Raw genomic sequence first — 20,946 nt, forward strand, 5'->3', positions numbered from 1 at the left:
TTAGCCATATACTCGTAAAGGAATTGCTGAGTAGGAATAGCCAGAATGATCCACTGACATTAGTTCGGCCAGATGCAATGCACCGCCTTTGGACAGTGGGATATCCCTTCTCTCCTGTACAGATTTTGATATGGCTAGATATACAAATACCCTACCTCCTTCACTTGGCAATGGCAAGACTCTAGTAAGTCGCCTTCCGTTGTTAAACAAGTACTCAACAGAATCACCTTCTGTACTAAAACCTTTCTCTGCTATGCTGTAAAGATGATCTGCAATTAACACCAGCGAAATTCAGTAACAATTGGATATCTGGTCATATGCCAACATATTGCAGGAATCATGGATAGTATTCAATCCTCCTTACCTACAAAGAGGGGATCATCCTCTGCCATCTTGCAAAGTTGGGTAAGAAAAGGACCATATATGGAGGGGTTGTCCACTCGGCCTATGACATATGATTGACAGGGACAGACCTTCCACACCAACTCAGAGCCTCTGCTCTGCATTTTATGCCTTACCACATTCTTTATAAAGTCCTTGCTACTATGCTAGTAAGTTTCTCTAGCAGCAACTCCAGAGTCTGTAACTCCAAAGTTTTTTATGTTACTTAGCCCAAATAATTAAAACAAAAAATGAATTCAAGCTTTCTGAATCATAAAGTTTCATAATCTATGAATGCACACCTTTTTAGCTGAGGGAATTGATGCGATCCGATTGGGCAGCTGCAGCCCTGGGAAGCTTTAGAACCAAATTGCACTCATCCTCCAGGAGGCATTGAGAAGTCAATTTCTCAACAGACTTCCTTCTCTGGTTAATCACTTCAACTTTAACAGGACGAGAGAATGTGACTAATTCATCTTCTTCATCAGACTCTACATCTTCCTGTTTCAAGAAACAAAGATTTTGATCTAATAACACACTCTTAAAAATCCCACAGAAACCATTACCCAAAAGAGTTGAAGGGTATATATACTCACCTGATCATCAGTAGGGCAAGAATCGATGATTTTGATATCTCTGGAGAAGCCAGTGTTTACATTGGTTTGCTTCATGGCCACCAGGTGACAGGTCTATGGCATAAAGCTTTCCTGAAGGGTACTTGACAGATTTAACAGAACCCAAACATCAAAATTGTTATGTCCACACAACGTGGGAGCAGAACTGATATATACTGATCTATTCATAATAAGTCCTACCTAGCAGTAAATAAAAATCAATAACTGACCTTTGTAACCGAAATATTTACATCAAAAAATCAAATATCTTACAAACTGTTAAAATAAGGGTAGAGAAATATAAGTTGTAGCTTGACACAGAGGAGAAACACAAAGCATCACATATCTATAAAAGAGTTGTGCTGGAAAATTTGGACTGTCCCATTCATATGTTCTGTGACCTGCCAATGCTCATAGCCTTTCTAGCACCTTCTTTGGATAGAAAATTTGCTTCATGGTTCCTTTCCCTATAGATATGACAGTGGAATATATTATTAAAAGCTTGTTTAATCTGAAGAATTTCTTCTAGAATGGGAAGGTGCATGGTTGTGACATCTTTGAACTTCATTAAACCAATTAATCACAGTTAAAGAATCCCCAAAGACTAGAAGAGAGAAACAATCATATTCTAGAGCCTAGCAGAGTAGAATATTTAAAGATAGAAGTTCAGAAAAATTATTAGATCCTTTGCCTAGACCAATTTTTGACTTCATGAAATGATGTTCATTTATGAAAAGAATGAGGCCACCACCACAACTACTGCCCTCACTTTGAAGCACCATCAAAATAACACCAAGGAATGTGTTGATTGATCTCTTCTTCAATGATATTGCGAGGCACGTGAATAAAGTCTTTTGATGGAAGGAGAGCATAAATTGCACACACTTCAGCTCAATAAGATTGGGTGCGGATGAGGAGTCCCTAAAAGTTGCTTTGTTCTTGGCAAGCTAGCCCCCAACAAATGAGGGGAGAGATGTTTCTGAGGGTCTCGTTGTTTAACGAATCCCACCGCGACTTCCAAGCCTCAATCAAGCTATTGTTTCCTCTCCGGAAACAAGTGTGAGATAGACTCTTCAACATTTTTACATAAATTACACATGTTGGGACCTTCTTTTTATATTTTTTGTAATTTGTCCCAAGTTGTCACTTTGCTTTTTAATAAACACCATAGAGAAAGTCTTGACTTCTACTATCTAGTGACTGTATCCTAATTTTGGGGTATATACCCGAGAAGGAGAGTGAACCCAACACAAAGGGTCCACCCTATCTCTTTAAAGGGTCCACCCTATCTCTTTTTCTGACATTTAACCTTCTGAGAGAGACAATATAATCCTACCACATATCGGCATGCTCTCCTTAAAGGCCCAAATGAGCCACATTCTGCCAACCTTGCCACCAGAAAGTAGTCCAATCCTCATCCACAAACCTGATTGTGGAAAACTTTGTCGTGCTCATTCAGGAAAGCCACAAGATCCAAAGGAAGTCTAAAATTGGCTTGGCAGCCAACCCATGGTTCCAAACTGATATTAACTTTCTGCCCATTGCCCACCTTCCAATTCAGGCCACCTCCAATAATTTAAATGAAGCTATAACAACTTTCCAGATAATTGAAGAGCTTGGCACCATTTTATTCAGTTTTCTGATCCATTCATCAAGCTAGAGGGGGAAATGTATTTCCTGAAAACTATCGATGTCCACAGGCTCTCTGTGGAGAGAAGTCTCCAACTCACTTTTGACGAAAAGGTTTTTGAAAAGATAGAAAGATGTTTAAGGCCCCATACTCCCCATGATTTGGGCAAAGCATGAAGTATCCCTGAGAGGCAGACATGCTATATTTTGTTGCGTTTAAATTCCCTAAGAGATGCACGGTCATTTCTGTTTATGATACACCTCCCATGAAATTAAGTGGAACTAGCAAGGTGATCTCTATAGGATTGTAGACTCAAGCATTGAAAAACAGATCAATGAGATCACGTTTCCTCAGCAGCTCGTAATCTGAATGAAAAATGAAAAAGAAATAGATATTTCTCTTTACAACAAGCCACTATTCCATTCTGTCTCCTCTTACTTCAGACTTTATCTCACAGTAATCTGATTTGGAAGGCCAAGTCAGAGATGGACATATGCAAGAATTCTGAGCAAGACAGGTACAAATACATTAAACTCAACAGATTGGCAGTTGCCTGGAAAGTACAGAGAACATTTTTTTTTATTCTGCATGGACAGGCAGTGATTTCAACGATATTCAACCATACAATAACTTCTATTTTAAATTCGATAGAACCAAATTGAGATAAATGAGAGCTTGATACATATTTATGTAAAATAGAGAAACCAAACAGCTAATCAGGATAGAAGCTTGGGGTTTTGTTGTATGCTGGTTTTGTTGTTGCTGTTTGAGTGGACTACGTATTACATGCCCAAGAAATGATGAATGGCAAGCAACAATTTAAAATAGGGCCCATTGAGACAATGTTTGGTCAATCATGCACTCTCTTTGGCTACTTTCCTTCGTCTTTTAACTGCTCATCCTCGATGTAGATGCACGAAACCTATGAATTTCCTCGATGTAGATGCACGAAACCTATGAATTTTCTTTCCCTATCAAGGCCAGCCTATGATTAATTTTAAATATATTCCTCTTGTATGGGCTTAATCTCAAACTGCAAGAACAAATGACAACGGAATTGGCCAAATAGATATACCAAGCTAGAACAAACCTTTTTAATTCCCCAAAAAATCATAAAATTGGACAAATTACTTATCACTGCTTCTGTCCTGAATCTACAGACAGGTACTGAAAGCTCCTCAGTGAATCCTCAGGCGTGCCCTTCATTGATGCATTTCGAATACCAAATATCTTTTACATAGCAATGACAACATCATAACCAAACTCAGTGACCCTTTCATAGGAATCATTGTCTCGAGCAACACATAATGAAGCCTGGTCAATCACCTCACCTGGCCAATAACACGCACAACAAATTCGCTCCAATGCGCATAGTGGTTTGGCCCTCCACAACCCTCAATTTCTTACAACGATTCAACCTCAATTTTCTCCAAAGATTCGGCGTTCAAAAACCCATGAATTTTCACAATGATTCGGCCTCTAAAACCCATGAATTTGTACAATGATTCAGACTCCAAAGACCCACGAATTTGTCCAGTGATTCAGCCTCCAAAAACCCAAGAATTTGGACAGTGATTCAGCCTCCACCTACGCATTTGTACAGCGATTCGGCCTCCAAAGACCCACGTATTTGTACAGTGATTCAGCCTCCAAAAACCCACGAATTTGCACATTGATTCAACCCCTTAAAACTCACGAATTTGTACAGCGATTTGGCCTCCAAAAACCCATGAATATGCACAGTGGCTCGGCCTCCAAAAATCCGTGAATTTGCACAGCTATTCAGCCTCCAAAAACCCACGAATTCGGCCACTACGAGTATCACGGATTCGGCTCCAGTGAATGGCAGACTTGGCCTCAACAATTAATGGACGCGGCCGTCACAAATTTGGCCCTTCTGAACCCTCGAACTTGGCTTGTACAAATACAACAAATTAATCGTGTGATTCAGCCTCCAAAAACCCAAGAATTTGGACAGTGATTCAGCCTCCAAAGACCTATGCATTTGTACAGCGATTCGGCCTCCAAAGACCCACGTATTTGTACAGCGATTCGGCCTCCAAAGACCCATGTATTTGTACAGTGATTCAGCCTCCAAAAACCCACGAATTTGCACATTGATTCAACCCCTTAAAACTCACGAATTTGTACAGCGATTTGGCCTCCAAAAACCCATGAATATGCACAGTGGCTCGGCCTCCAAAAATCCGTGAATTTGCACAGCTATTCAACCTCCAAAAACCCACGAATTCGGCCACTGCGAGTATCACGGATTTGGCTCCAGTGAATGGCAGAGTTGGCCTCAACAATTAATGGACGCAGCCGTCACAAATTTGGCCCTTCTGAACCCTCGAACTTGGCTTGTAGAAATACAACAAATTAATCATTCGGCTTCCTACGTTCAACGATCAGATTTTGTTTAATCGTCTAACACCATAAATCGACGATCAACAATAAGACACGGAGTCGGCTGGGGCTATTCCTTTCAAAGGGAAACGCCTTACGGCGTAATTACCAAATGCGAAAAATATAAACCCAACACTATTCGATCCTGGCAGCTGACAATGGCGGGTGTTGGCTCATAAACCCTCCACTGTTCAATTCTGCCAGCTGACAAAGCCGGAAGTGGACTGTCCATTCGATTTCTGTTCGAATTTAACGCAAAGTTAAAGTGAAAATACTGAAGGTGACACGTTTAGTCTCGAGCACGGAAAGGGCTTATGACACGATCATGGGAACGATTATAAGTCCCATCCTTGGACATGTACGATTCCTACTTACTCAGTTTTTAAAAGTTGAGCGATGCTAACTGGATTCAGGGTGTTTTTTTCGGAAATGAAAGATGCACGACTTATGAAACGCATTATTTGTTATTTTTTGTTTTCCTTTTAAAGAAATGCCTACCAACAATTAAGTGAGTTTGAAATAGTAGGACATTGTTTTCTACCGATAGCAGTTTTCCGAAACTTGAGTAATGCTAAGGGAAGTGAAAGAATTTGTGGCTATTATTAAATATATGTTTTATTCATTATTTTGAAGTAAGGTAAGTTAACTCATTATTGTTATTTAAGAAAAACTACATAAGGGGTAGATTTTCACTCCTGCCAAAAACATGTTTCTCAGTATTGAGTCATTAACTTGTTTCCTTGTGTTCTAGAAAGAAGAACTCTTAAACAAACAAAAACAGTTTTAAAACATATTGCAAGCACAAAAATTATCATAATTATAAAAAACGAAATATATTTTTACATTTTTAAATCTTTACCTAAGCAAATTTAAATATAAAAAAATAAAATAATTTAATAATAAATGAGATTTTATTATCAATAAAAAACAATGAAGTTTTGTAAATGCTTTCAAAATGTTAGAAACAATTCAAATGTTATGTAATATAAAATTTATATTTATAATATGATTAAGATTTTTTATTATTAAATTTAGTTTATTAGATTTTAAATAAAGTAAATGATTATTGGATTAGTTTAAGTAAATGATTAGCTAGATTTGTTTTTTAGTCCCTGCCATCTGGCATCCGGCAGGGACTATAGTAATCGTTAGGAGCGGACTTAGCATTAGTTTACCGGTTCCCTGCCACTTTTAAACCAAAGTTCTTACGGTCATGTAATTTTACTATTCTAATAAACCAAAGTTCGTGCTTTCGCCATCTTATTTGGCCTCAAATCGAGGCATACAGCTCAAAACTTAGGAAAAAGATCGGAGGAGTACAGGTAATTACAACAAGTTGTTCACTCGTGTATGAAGTAATGCTAGCATTAATTTTCTAGCGTTTAATGTTAGAGATTAATACCACTGCTATAATACAATAGCATATGTACCCTGCTAGAGCACGCTGTATGCTTGCCACCTCATGTAGCACCGTACACCTGCAAGCTCATGCGCCACCGTTACATGTACGCCTGCCACCACATCTATGCTTTTTGTGGGCATGTAACAGGTATTTTGCTCATTGTGCCTTCTAGTATTCCGCTGCTCATCATTTTCTTCTGCTTCTCCTCCATTGACAATGATCTCTCCTCCATTGACAACGATCTCCATATCTCCGCCTCGTCGGCCATTTCTGAGACTGTCTCGGCTGTGGCGGGATCTCTCCTCCATTGACAACGATCTCCATATCTCCGCCTCGTCGGCCATTCAGGTAAATCAATTTAATGCATCCCATTCTACAGTGGCTTAAGTTTGCATGTATCTGGTTTCTCTCAGAGCCTCGACTGAGTTTGTTTGAGCGTTTTACAAAAGCTGTCGAAGGTTTACAGAGGCCCATTTGGGCCGAAACCGCCATGCTGCTTTATTCATGTGCAGAGCTTGCTGTCGAAGGCCCGAAGGATGACTTGGTTTTGGATTGCTGCTCTCTGCAACATGCAGTGAGAGACAATGAACAAGGTGAGATAAATAGTTTTTTAAACCTGTATATTTACATTTTCCCATTATTTTTCTGCAGCCTTAATTTGCAGCGAACTTAATTTGCAGCCTTTATAGCGACCAATGGAACCTGTTGCACCAATTATCAGAATCCTGCAGTGAGAAACAATGAACAAGGTGAGATAAATAGTTTTTTAAACCTGTATATTTACATTTACCCATTATTTTTCTGCAGCTTTAATTTGCAGCGAACTTAATTTGCAGCCTTAGTGCCAACCTCTTTGATAGCATTGATAATACTATACTGATCTGCTACCTGCGCTGCGCCTACTGTGGAGATCACTACATCCACCAACTTAATTGCCTCCAGTAGGCTTGGGTAATCGTCCAGAGATCCCTGTAGCAAATTGAATTTTCTAATGTGTATTGTGCTTCATGATCAACTACTTTAATTGGTACTAAAACCCTAGGTTTTTCCAGGTATGGTGCTAGTTTAGTATTTTTTCATGTATGATGCTAGTTGTGTTGTTTTAGGTTGTTTAGAGGGCGCGCTCATTAGCCCAGTTGAGACTTGCCTCAATTTTATTGCTTAGATGTTTCCAATCTTGAGGTCGACAGTTTGCACCTCTCTGACTTCAATTTTATTGCTCATCTATAAATTTTATTATGTTCAGAGATCTGTTATTATTTTACTATTTTAGATATTCTCAAGTTTTGATTCCTTACTAATTAGTTTTTCATTTATATTATCTTTTTTCTAAAAATAAAAACAGAGACGGGAGATTGCTAGGTGAATACCCTGAATAAAAACAGAGACATGAAATTGCTGGTTGAATACCCGGAGTAAAAACAGAGACAAAAGATTGTTGGTTGAATACCCAGAACCATGATGTCTTTCTTCAGAAACGCCGGACACCAGACAGTTGGTCGAGGCAAAAGAATCCCCTGCATAGCCTGCAAAAAATAAACATTAAATTTAGCAGTCAGAGACATATTTTAGGTAGAAACAGAAAATGGAAAATGCATACCAACTTGGAAACCTATATACAGAAAGAAGAAACAAGCCGCATCTAGGAAATTACAAGCTTCCATCCACCGTCGCTATCGACACTCCAGTTTTCTGAAGCAACATCTTTGCAATGATCGTCGGGTTGTTCTTTGCGTCAAAACTCAACCGGGTCTTGCCATTTCTCTGCATGAAATTGAAATGTGTCTTTCGTTGCATGAAATTGAAATGTGTCTTTAGTTTAAGGGAATGGGGTGTTTTCATGCCGACACGTAGTCACTTACCTTTTTTTCTCCATCACGCATTGTAGTTGAACTGAATTTTCTTTTGATCTATTTCTCATTCGACCGGTTTCCTACTTTCGTTTACTGTATCCTTCTCAACTTTCTTCTTCGAGGAACCTAATACTTTTGTGTCTATCTATATGAAAACTTGATAATTTAATGGAAGATTTTTTATCATACCACATTTTCATTGTCATGGAATTCGCGTAATTTGTCATTGAGCCTTTGATTGTCATGGAATTTGCGTCATTTGTCATTGACTCTTTGGAATCCAAATTAGAGAAACTACCTTATGCTTAAAATCTTTTGTTTCATCTTTACTTCAACTAATAAATTTTAATTTTATATTTTAACAAATATATAATTATATTTCGCTTTAATTTTTATAAAGCGGCACTTGAAATAATAAATTGTCATTTTATTTTTGTATAACCAAATAAAAAATTATATTTATCAGAAATTCAAGTAAATTTTTGAATAATGAGTATAACCAACCTTTCTTTTTCTTGAGATGTGAGACGTGGGGATGCTTCCAAGGTTTTCTCTGGTTCGAAAGTTTCAAGGTTATAAGCTGCCTCCAGATACCAGATATTTCTGAGATTTTTGTGGGGGCCCAAATGTTTGAACTTTGGCCAAATATTGCTTTTGATACAACAGTATGTTACGTGAACAATTTGTTCCGTATGCTTGGCTGGATGCATGACACTTTAACTGATTGTGAGTCTGATGTTCTAAACTGTTACATGGTTTGTCATATGCATAACTAAACACACTTACAATTTTTTTGCGGTGCCTAATCTCAACACTTGTATTTAAATTTTGTGGACTGGTTTTCTGTTTAGGTACAGGAGACAACAACTGTACACTGTGGTTTCTATAGTGAACGTGGAGGCTTTGATATTGATCTTGAAGATAAAAGATTTATGAACAATTGTAAAGCTGTTGTGTCAACCTGCACATTTGGTGGAGGAGATGATCTTTACCAACCTATTGGCATGTTACAAACATCATTAAAAAAGGTTTGTATTTATAACTCTCAAGTTATTCTGATTTGCTATTAAATCAGAGTAGTTCTGATTTAAGTGGATGAAATTCAGGTGTGCTATGTAGCATTTTGGGATGAAATCACATTGTTGGAACAAGAAGCAGAAGGAAAGAAACTTGGTGAGAGTCGCACAATTGGAGTATGGCGTATCATTGTTGTTCACAATCTGCCTTTCAGTGATCAGAGACTGAATGGTAAAATTCCAAAGGTCAGTCACAAGGTTTGCTGTTAAAATTTTTGTATTTATTCCATATTCGGGGTTTAATCTTGTTGAGATCATAAGAGGACAGTGGATCTATTTTGATCTCTTCAACAAACCCTAATCCAGTTATCAAACAAGCAGATTTATAACCGCTCCATATATCAATATTGGCTTCATTAAAACTGGAAATTATAGATGCGATTACCACATGGAATTCTCTTTCTTGTGAAGACATTGACACCAAAGCCTGCAGATGTGAAGTCCAAAACTCTGGGTGCCGCTACCCAATCATTCGATCACTTCCTAAACAGGCTCAACTTGATGCAGGGACTCGCTGCGTCGCAGCTTCCCTTGTTTAAGTTTTATTTCTCTTTTCTAAAAATATTAGGAAAATCTGTATTATGATAAATTTTTGGAAAGTGGTATTTGTTCTGCATACTTGTAGAAAATTTTAAGAGAAATTTTTTTACTTTTAATCCTTTAGTGTTGTAAAGATGATATATTATTTTGTTATGATGCATTTTAAAGGTTGTTATAATGCTCTTCTAAGTTGTTTGAAACCCTCATTCACAATGATCCTAACTTTAACAAGGCAATTCTAGCTCATAAATCCAAGCTAGCTTAAACTCCACTTTCTTGGCTTTCTATCTCAAGATAAATCTATATACGTTGGCTAAAACAAAGCTAGTCATAATGGTTCCATAAAAGGATTACTTTTATCCCCAATTTCTAAAGGACTATGATGACATTTTGTATTTAGAGTTTAGGTAAGCCCTATACATTGGCTAAAATAAAGCTAGGCATAATGGTTGCATTGAAGGATTACTTTTATCCCCAATTTCTAAAGGATGCATGATGAGGTTTTGTATTTAGAGTTTAGAGAAGCCCTACTTACTTTCACACCGAAAGGATTTTGTAGGTGACAAATAAGGATATGCTCCCCAATTTTTAACATTTCAACATAGTAAAATTCAATATCCGTAGTTTTTCCTTGTACACACCTCTTAACCTAACAATCTATATATGGTATAAGCAGAACTTCATCCTAGAACATCATCCATGACATTAAAAGATCAGTAAAGATTTTTCATATAAAAATTCTAGCCCTTTAAAAAAATCATATTATTTTCTTTAATTTTACAAAAAATAATTTATTTTTTAAATTTCTTAAAATATAATAAAAATATAACCTATGTAAAATTTTATCTTTCTATATATACTTAATAAATATTTAATACTACGTAAAAATACTAAGAATTTCACACTCGCTATCATAATAAAAGGTTAATACTAATTATATTTAATACTAATTAAAAATACTAAGAATTTCACACTCGCTATTATAATAAAAGGTTAATACTAATTAAAAACACCACGAATTTCACACTTCTTATTATACCCAAAGTTAGTTTTTGTTTTTTTTTCTATATTAGCTACGCAAAACTAGTTAATGAAGGAAAGAAAATTGACACATAACTATAATAATAAATTTAAAATTTTATTATGCGATAAGATATTTAAATAATTAATTAAATCTTTTGAAAATAAATTATATAGGTTTGGATTTTGTTTAAAATATTTTTTTGGTATTTTAAAATGATTGAATAAAATAAAATTAATTGATTTTACATTAACCAAAATTTTAGTTGATTAAATTATGATATTTTAATAATAAATAAAATACGGTTAAATAATTACATTATTTAATTAAAAAATTTAAATAATAAAAATTATAAATTATATATATATATGTAAAAAGAGAGAAAGAGATCATTTAAAGATATAGATTTTGGGATAGGTATTAATAATCATTTTATAAGTGATATGTAACCCAAAAAAGGTCTGAAAATATATACATGTTTTATTTTCCGATTCAAGATGTTTAAAAACATTATATTAAATTATATTCAAAATTTTCACTATGCACATATACATAAAACGAAAATTGTTGAAAATTGTTGAAACTAAAAAGATATAGAGTCTAAAGAAGCAATAATCATAAAAGAATATAGAAAATGGCCCTTAAAAAATAGCCATTAGAGGAGGATATCTATGGGATCCACCACCTCTCGATCAATGAACTCATATTCACAACCTAAATTGACAAGTTGAGATAAAATGCCTTTGGAAGGAGCATCAACATTTTCATTCAATTTATGAAGAATATGGTTAAAAGACACCCATTCAAAAGTTTGTAAGGAATGTTTCATGTATCTAAAAATGGGATCAAGCCTGACATCACCCACTGAAGCCCTTTAGGTGCTGCCATCAATCAACATTTTGGAAATTCTCGTAGTCTAGAATATATTTGTAACACTCCTATCTCTTTCTTTCTCAGACATTGGTTACTTTTAAACTTTTGAACTATTATTGGATTTAATGGTTATGGAAGCCAAAATGAGAATTATGTGATGATGTAAATACTTTTATTATTGAATTAATAAATAAATTGCTTGGAAATATTCAAGATGAGCATTAGAGTTTATAAGACTTATAGTGAGTTTAGGAAAATATATTGGTGGTTAAAGTCTAGATGATGGACCTTTCCTAAAGTCTCCTATAAATATCTAAGAGACAATAATTAATAATATTAAAATAATGGGAGAGAAAGATTATGTTAATCACCTCGTTGGAGAGAATTATGAAGTTGGGTGGAATAAAGCACATCGGGAGAGGGATATGGCTTTCAATAAATAAAAAATAAAAAATAAAAAATTAAAAATAAAAAATAAAAAATTAAAAAATAAAATTGAAAAAATAATACAAAAAAACCTAGGAACAAAGTTGGCAGACCTTAAAGGAGGACGCTGCTAAAAAATTGTTCGGAAGATATCCATAAAAAAACCACTTAGGAAGCAAATCAGTTGTTAATTCCTAAAGGAAATAAGATCTTAGCTTGGAGTGAACTGATGTTGATAGTTCATGGTTGGGCCAAAGGTGCTCTGTTCCAGAATATTCTCCAAAGAGTCATTATAGGTAGATTAAATTATGTTTAATTATTATTGTTGACTATTACAATTATATTAATTCATTTTAATTCTTATTGTTGAGTCTGAAATGTTCAATGACAGTTATCGATAGAGTGAGGGAAGTGGCGTAAATGACACATAGTTTTATTCAAGATAGAAATTATAAGTTTTCTATGCATGGTTATTTTTTCTGCTATATGTCGCTATCAAATTGGACTAAGGTTAGAATGTAGATTGAAGATGGATTGGATGAATAGAACTAAATGCATACGTATCTATTTCATACATATGTCACATCCAAGGATAATTTTAGGGGCGAATGTTCGCCCTTTGGCGAAATTAAGGGGTTTTAAATTTTTAGTGGGCGAATATTTTGTATCATAGTACATTTTTACAAATCACCTCAAATAGCCCACCTTATTTTAAGGGAGAGGGTAAAAAAGGTAAATTTAGCCCTTGAAATTAGGACTTACAACCTTCCATTCGCCCATTTTCAAGAATAGGTTTTATTTAAGTGAATCCATTCGCCCATTTTCAAGAATAGGTTTTATTTAAGTGAATCCTATGGGCCAAATACCATATTTATAAAAGAGGTATGGTAAATTAATAAAAATATAAATAAACAAATAAACAAATAAAAATAAACATGTAAGGGTGTAAACAAATAAAAATATAAGTAAAGTGGAGGTATGGTAAATAAATAAAACGTCTTTTTATACTTACTCAAAAGGTATGGTAAATAACTAAAAATATAAATAAACTAGACATATCGTAAATAAATAAAACCTCTTTTTATATTTAGTCCATAACCCTCGTTCTATTTATGAAGGCTCAAGAAAGAGGTTTTATTTAAGTGAATCCTATGGGCCAAATACCATATTTGTAAAAGAGGTATGGTAAATTAATAAAAATATAAATAAACGAGAGGTATGGTAAACAAATAAAACATTTTTTTATATTTACTCCATAAGTCACCTTATATTTTACGAACACTCAAAAAATGGGTTATATTTAGGTGAAACCTATGGCCAAAATACTATGGGACAAATACCATGGACTAGATTGTTATTAATACCATGCAAAAAACCATTATTAACCCTAATATTAGAATTAATAAAAATAAAAATGGCACATGGTATTGACCCATGGTATTCACCTGGAATGTAGCCTATTTAAATGGGGGAATTAAACCATCATGTAGCCTATGCCAAGATTCACTAGGACTTTACAAAGTTTTATTATTTAGTGAAAGACTCCCCAAGATCTTACAAAATTTTATAATTGAGTAAAATATTCGCCATGCCTGGTCAGAGATTCGCCAAAAAATTATATATACATATTATATTATTGATAAAATCGCCTTCCATTTTTCCTATATACCATGGAGATTCGCCCATTTATTATATTTATAAATTTAGGGGGAGTTCTTAAAATTTTCCCTGGTCACATCCTTTACAGGTAAATTTGATTACTAAGAAATTTGGTTGCAATAGTAGCATAAATTAGATGTTACATGTTTGTCATAATTTTCTTGCATGAAGGAGCTATAGCCAACAAACTACTTCTAGATATAAAATAATTGGAGTAAGGGGTTGTTGTGAGTTATATGAAGGGATTAATTTCAAAGAAGAATAAGAAGAAGAAGAAGAAGAAGAGGTATGCATGTATTGAATAGGGGGGTGTATAGAATATAGAATGAGAATGGAAATTATAGTGTTATTTATAAGTTTCAAGTTATGCATTTGTATATATTTAATTCATTTTATGTAGTATAAATTAAATAATTATATGTGTGCATAAATGGTTATATATAGATCGAAATCTTATGATGTTTTAAATGAGCAGATGAATAGGAAGAAAGGAGTTAGTGGCACCAAACCTATAGTATGCATGTATGGATTGGAATTGTACAAATATATTGTGAATTTTAATTAGAATAAGATTATATGAAAAGGATGTTATGCATAGAAAAGATATTTATTCTATTCTCATTGTGAATCTAGCATAGTAGATTAATTTTCTAAGACAGTGACTGCATATGTATACACTTGTCTTAAGTAAGGTTAAGTAAGAAATTATTTTATTATCCTAGAAATAGTCATCATGCTATTTACGACCAATAACACTAACTAAATAATTTTAATCATACAACAGAAGTTTTTATTATCCCTTTGAGGGTTTCATCTAATTCTCAAATACCGAATGCTATAAAACATAGAATAAATTTAGTACATGTCCTTTACGTACATTTTACATAAGAGTGATTTATGCAAACACTGTTGAATGCATTACTATAAGAGTTCAAGAACAAATGCAACAAAGTAGCATGCAGAGGAGGAAGTATATCATGTAAAATAAGAGAATTCATATCAAATATCAATTGTAAGTGTAAATTACACTAGCGTAGCATGGCATTAGTTGAAATTACTGGAAGGAAAATCAGTGTGATATTACATGCTTATCTGATCTATAAAAATAAGCAGAGGAAATGGAAATTCCAAAAGAAATGTATAGTACAATGTACTACCTGATACAATTTCTACACTCACACGAAAGTGATTAATAATTATAACTAATAAAACTCATATCTTCAGATAAATGCAAGCACAAAGATTGACCCAAAAGTAAATATATAGGTAATGTCATGAATGCCTTTAGGATTGAAAAAACTATATAGAAATTTGTTGAGGGTGCTGGACCCACCAATATTCAAAGGGGTCTCCCTGATATCTGTGCCCAATTATACTTGATATTATTTGGGATAGGAGCCCCATCTAGAATATGGCCCAATTCGTTGTTTGTAAAATATTTTCCTTGGCTCTAATTGTCATCAAGAGAGAAGAATGAAAATGTTCCTTTGAAAAGCAAGTCACTGTGCTTGTTGAGTGCTCAATTGTAAGTGTGTCAAGGTTCTTCTACTATGGAGGGAAGGTGAAGTGAACCTCTAAGAGAGATGTAATAGTACCACTCTAGTATAAAAACATGCAAAAATGAAGAATTTTTCTAGTATCAAGCGGAATAGTCCACAACGATGTGACAATCATTGTAACCAATAAAAACAATAAGGATTTATCTAACATTCAACATATTAATCCACAAAGATGAGATAGCCATAGCAACCACTACAACACTTCTCAATATGATAAGCACTAAAATAACTAAAATAGTTCGACTACTCTAGTACATGTGAAAGTAAACATGAATTAAAAGCATTCACAGGATGATCTTAGAAATATTCATAATCCATGCATGAAGAATGTGTTAGCCACAACGCTTCATGTATTAAGTCAAATTTCTCAGACACGTGTATACAATGAACACCACTAGCTCGAATAATGGAGATTTGGAGCCACTACTTGCTCCCCAAAAGAACTATCTTGTCTCTCTAATTCCTTGCGGAAGGAGCCAAGGTAAAAAGTGCATTGCTAATACAATGAGGGTGTATATATAACCAATGGGGTGATGGTTCACCTACCTTTTGACTCTTACACTATACTTATGGTTTTTGCACATCCTATGAATTTTCACCTTTATATGACTCTTCATATTTTGTACATGTCCTTTGGACTTCCACTTTACAATACATTTTCAAATAAGAAATTACATGATCGACAATAATGATGTGGCATATGACAACTCATGACATGACATGACGTGACACTGTTGACATGCACTGTTGATGACATGGCAATGTGAAGCCACTTTTACTTTTTCTTTCTACATGTCTTCTTGAGGATGATTTTTTATCCACTTCCTTATCCCTTAGAGGCACAAAGTATTAAATGATATCAAGTCTTGAGCTATGGTCGCAAACTAATGTCCCTTTATCTTGTATTGATCAATAAGCTTGCATAATAAAATGCAAAGATGTATTTAAACAATTTTCCCTCCTCCATCTCCTTGTTCATCATCCCTTCATGGTATGATAAATTACTTTCATCTACAATTCTAAGATGGTGCATGTTGATCCATGGACTAAGCCGAAATCAGGTGGTTGGCTGAGACAGAGGCTCAGTTACTATGCAATTCCATAGCTCAAAAAGTTAGGGGTGAAGCTCGATCCTTGTGACTCATCAGTGTGCAGTTTAGGCTAGACTAGGTAGGCATATTATAGAGTTTTGGGACTTGGTGAGTTGGGCTGAGACGTTTTGCATTGTTTCATCCAACTATGCAGTTCTAGGAGGGATAGTAGACCTTGTGATTATGAAGTTGTGCAACTCAGGAGCTTAATGGTTGAGCTTGAGCTCAGAGATTGTGCAATGCACAGTTGAGGCGAGGTTGGAGGGCTGGATTTTGCAATTCTGGTGGCCAAGGTTTGGGCTTGAGCATTGGAACTATGCAATGCACACTCCTGGAAGGAAGGAACTGCACATTGTTTAATGTCAAGGGGCAAGGTTGTATATTGAAGGTTGGAACTACACAATGCAAAGTTGAGGAGGGCCTGAGTAGGTTAAGTTGCGGGAAAATTTCTAAAATTTGGCTAAGTGTGGGATCAATGAGCTGATGTGAACAGTGGTATGACTTTATTGTGATCACACAAATAGAACATTTTATGGAAAAACAACATATATCATGAAGGACAAATGAAAAATAATTTTTGCCTCAATGTGACATCTTTGTGATGATTTACAACAAGTGCAACACTAAAGATACACCTTGCGATGATTGTGAAAAGACTTGTGCAAAAGTGCTTAAAAATTTGGGAATGAGTGAGATAGATATTTACATCGTTAGGAAAATTAATTTGAAAAAATATAACCCACTAAAACCACCAAAAAAAACTTATATACATTGTGCGACAACTAACATGTGGAAAGACGAAATTTTTCCTTTCTTGGAAAAGGGACCAAAAAACTTAGAGAAAACACATGGAATTGATCTCAATGTTTGTGAGAACAATATACAAGACCAAGATAGGCTCAAAAATTTGGTGCAAGCCAAGTTTTGGAGGGTGTTGTAGTAGCGGAAAAAATTGGCAACACACTGGTATAATGCCAGCTTCTTTCTCTTGGTTGACTCTTCTATGCAGGGTCTCAGTTCTTGGGGTAGCATTGATTCATCATCTAGAGTAATGTGGCTTCCCCCTTACTCTATGAATAGACATAGTCCCCTTTGTGCCTTCTTGGTTTGAACACAATTATAAGATTCAACAATATCGCAATGTTTCGAATTGGAAAGGGTAGTGTAGTTTGTGAGCTTTAGATTTTTAGAATATATATTGTCATTTTTGGTGTTGCTCCACTATCAGTAGGCTTGGACAGTACCCTGGCAGAGTAATTACAAGAAAACAAACATTACTTTGCTACTTGTGAGCCTGGACAACACCCCGACATAGTTGCTTTCTTCACCTCTCGGTGCGGGAGCGTCTCTCTTCTTTTTCCTTTATTTATATATTTAAAGAGGAAAATGCATTGGAAATTATTTATTTTATGAGTCGAAGAGGGATCCTGACTTATTGGGAGAAAGAGAGGTTGTTTCTCATTTAGGTTTTGTTGTTTAGATCTTTTTCCCCTTTTCCTCTTCTACTGATTGAATAAGCATGAAAACACTGAAATATAAGAACTGAGTGTGGGTCTAAGGTTCCCATAATATACACAAGTATCATGGTTCAACCAAAACTCTCCTTACAGTTGGATCACATTTTCCATCATAACTTCATCGACCAAAATATCTAACCAGCCTAAGGAATGAGGACTAAACTTTAGCCAAATGTTGTGGTGTCACAATATTATTTTCAATTTAGCCACATGCAAAGAAGATAAAAAATGTGTTCACACATGACGGTTATTTACACAAATGAGAAGAAAAAGACAAGGCCAAAAAATAAACAAGCAAGAAAAGAAACTATGTACATAGGGGAGGGCACAACCCGAGATCATTATTGAATTAATGTTTTGAGTCTTGGTCCTTAATGGGAAGAGAGTTAATCCTCCTATATAGCGATTTCAGATGATATGTGTGTTGGCCAAGATTTTTTTGTATGGTGAACGCCCTGATCCACGGGGATTGCAACTTAGTGTGTTTTGATTTTTGCTCATGGGCTTTGTCCCATTTCAAGGCTAAGTCACCCACGTTGAATTCATTCTTCTCAATCGACTTCTTTTTGAACCACCTCTTGATACAACTCCGGTGAAGTGAGATTTTGTTTTTCTTTCTTCCTTTTTCTTGCAAGTTATGAAGGGTATCTATCCTATGTTGAACCAATAAGCAAGGCTTTCCCTAAGATTCCTGTGAAATTTGTAGGGCATACAAGTAGATGTTCGGGGGTAGGATGGCTTCTTTTCCATACACCAATAGGAAAGGGGACATATTCGTAGATGGTTTTGGCATGACTCGATTAGTCCATAAGCCATTCACCAAAGTAGAGTGCAAGTTCCTCTTTTTAGAGAAAAATGGTCTTTTTAATTTTTTAATAATGCGGATGAGGTTCTCTTTTGTAGACTCGTCAAGACCATTTCCCTCTAGTAAGCTGAATGTTTCAATACAATTCCATTTTCCAATGCTTTTGGTTTTAAATTTACACCCTAATATCTATTTTAACTTCACATTCATCAACAACTTTCTTCTAGCTTTATACAGCTTAGCCATTACAGTTCCAAAACAGAAGTGGTTACCCATTCTAACAAAGTTGTTAAGCCATGCAAAGATAACGATAATTTAAATATTACTTTGTTGTTGAATTTGATAGAATATTGCCTTCGTTCATTGTTCAATTCTACTTTGTGAACCGGGTTGTCGAAATGGTGATACTCTGAGAACCACAGTGCTATCGAAATGTTGATAATTTGGGAACCGCAGAGTTACACTCGGGAATAAAAAAAACGAAAACCAACTCACGAGTTCAACTAACTGTACAACGGACAAGTTCAACTGTTGTTTCTTGTGACAGCAATAAGAGACTAGAAAAGATATGCAGATTCAAAGCATTTGCAGTGACTTGAATGCCGAAACCAAATTTGATAACTCTAATTGCGGGAAACCTATGTGGTTTTAGGTTATTATTAATAGAAAAGTTGTGGGAAAATGGTAAGATAGTGGCCAAGACATGTAGCTCCTCTCCTTTCTTTCAGAGTTCTTTTACCTTATCGTGTAATTAACCAATATCATCTAAATTTTATTACATTATCATGTAAATAATGAATATGTTTAACTGATTCCAACAGTTACTCCGATAATGGATATGTTGCCTACAAAAATGGCAAACATCTATAGCACCAAGGACCGTATGCTTCAACTTTTCATACTTTTGGTAATCTTAGGGAGGAAACCACACCTTCTGATATTCTTCTCAAGTAGTGATATGAGGGTTGAGGATAGTATTTTCTGCCTCCTTTGACCAGTTCGTGAAAATGATCATTCCTAGTACACTCTAACTCATGTCGCTTGTATTAGAAAATTATAATTATTTTAGTTGGTTTTATGAAGTGTTAATGGTTGGTAACTTTGTATAAGAATTTATTCATGGTAAACTTCAAAATGTTTAATTAGTGATATATTTAAATATTTAATTATTCAGATTTATTTTACTTTATTATTGAAATTACCTTTATTTTATTATGGAGATATGTAAATAGATTTTGTTACAATATCATGGATTATTAACACTACATATCCAAAAGAAAACCATATCTCACTTCATACCACACTTGTTCATATGATTTTTTTTAATTAATCATTTTTATTAAGAGAGTAAAAATGACATAACTACTTTGGAAATATTTATCAACTTTTAATTTGTATATAGAATTAAGAATATTCTAAAATATTCCATGGAAAGCAAATCACTACAATATACCTAATAATCATTAATAATTAAATTAAAATTCTAAAAAGTCTATTCCAAAACAAACACCCATATTAGCTCAATTAGTTTATTTATTTTTATTGGATAAAGATTCATAATATATTAGTTATCCAAAGTATGTAGAGATATTTTGAGTAGATATTGTTTCGGAAAATTTTATTAAAATTGATTATCGGATAATGCACTAAAATAAATTAGTTGTACAAAGTTTTTAGGGAGACTCCATAGATATTATTTTGGGTTATTGTTTTTTATTTTTTTCTTGAATAGATTATTGGATAAAGTTCTAAGAGAAATTAGTTGTGCAAAGATTTTGTATACATATTGTTTCGGAATTGTTTCTTAAAATAGATCTCATCTATATATATATCTAATCTTTAAAGTAATGTAAGTGAATGAATTTCATTATAATGTTTATTTGTACTACAATTTTTGTTTGATTGTGTACATATTTCTCTTGAGAGTTTCATTTCTAATTAGCTTGTTATTTTTTTTTTCAGAGAGGCATCAAAGCTAAGCATTAGAGCTCAAAGTTAAATAGAAAAGTTATAGATCGAAGAGGTTACAAAGCACAAGGGAGGTCATCAAGTGGTGCATATAGAAAGGTAAATAAGCATCCATCTAGGTGATT

General features: G+C 34.5%; 1 protein-coding gene and 1 pseudogene across 4 annotated transcripts; one reads left to right on the plus strand and one right to left on the minus strand.

Annotated features, from left to right (window-relative positions):
- On the minus strand, window positions 1-1,122 carry LOC149160052 (uncharacterized; annotated as a pseudogene). The gene is made up of 4 exons (XR_016261347.1): window positions 978-1,122; window positions 682-882; window positions 365-580; window positions 1-269 (listed from the first exon to the last, which is right to left on the minus strand). The product of XR_016261347.1 is annotated as an uncharacterized LOC149160052 (transcript).
- A 5,504-nt stretch (window positions 1,123-6,626) lies between these two features.
- Window positions 6,627-9,709, plus strand: LOC149160053 (putative hexosyltransferase MUCI70). Of its 3 annotated transcripts, none has more exons than XR_016261190.1 (5): window positions 6,627-7,026; window positions 7,114-7,182; window positions 7,270-7,384; window positions 9,138-9,314; window positions 9,393-9,709. XR_016261190.1 is itself a non-coding variant. In XM_089433629.1 (5 exons), the coding sequence occupies exons 3-5, from the start codon at window positions 7,174-7,176 to the stop codon at window positions 9,570-9,572; spliced, it is 366 nt and encodes a 121-aa protein (XP_089289755.1). In that variant the 5' UTR covers window positions 6,627-6,781; window positions 6,946-7,026; window positions 7,114-7,173; the 3' UTR covers window positions 9,573-9,709. The 3 variants fall into 3 exon arrangements, 2 of the variants coding, with proteins under 2 accessions (XP_089289755.1, XP_089289756.1); XM_089433629.1 differs by lacking the exon at window positions 7,270-7,384 and having other exon boundaries at window positions 6,627-6,781; window positions 6,946-7,026; XM_089433630.1 differs by lacking the exons at window positions 9,138-9,314; window positions 9,393-9,709 and having other exon boundaries at window positions 7,270-7,388.
- Window positions 9,710-20,946: the final 11,237 nt, after the last annotated feature.

Source organism: Pinus tabuliformis, chromosome 5_2 (genome assembly GCF_031772625.1).
Source record: "Pinus tabuliformis cultivar Carrire ecotype Pingquan chromosome 5_2, CPIR1, whole genome shotgun sequence".
In the NCBI taxonomy this organism is placed as follows: domain Eukaryota; kingdom Viridiplantae; phylum Streptophyta; class Pinopsida; order Pinales; family Pinaceae; genus Pinus; species Pinus tabuliformis.

Excerpts from the sequence above, each read along its gene's own strand:
- LOC149160053 (XM_089433629.1), top strand. Across the intron at positions 9,315-9,392 it reads TACAAACATCATTAAAAAAG|GTGTGCTATGTAGCATTTTG; the intron begins GTTTGTATTTAT and ends GATGAAATTCAG.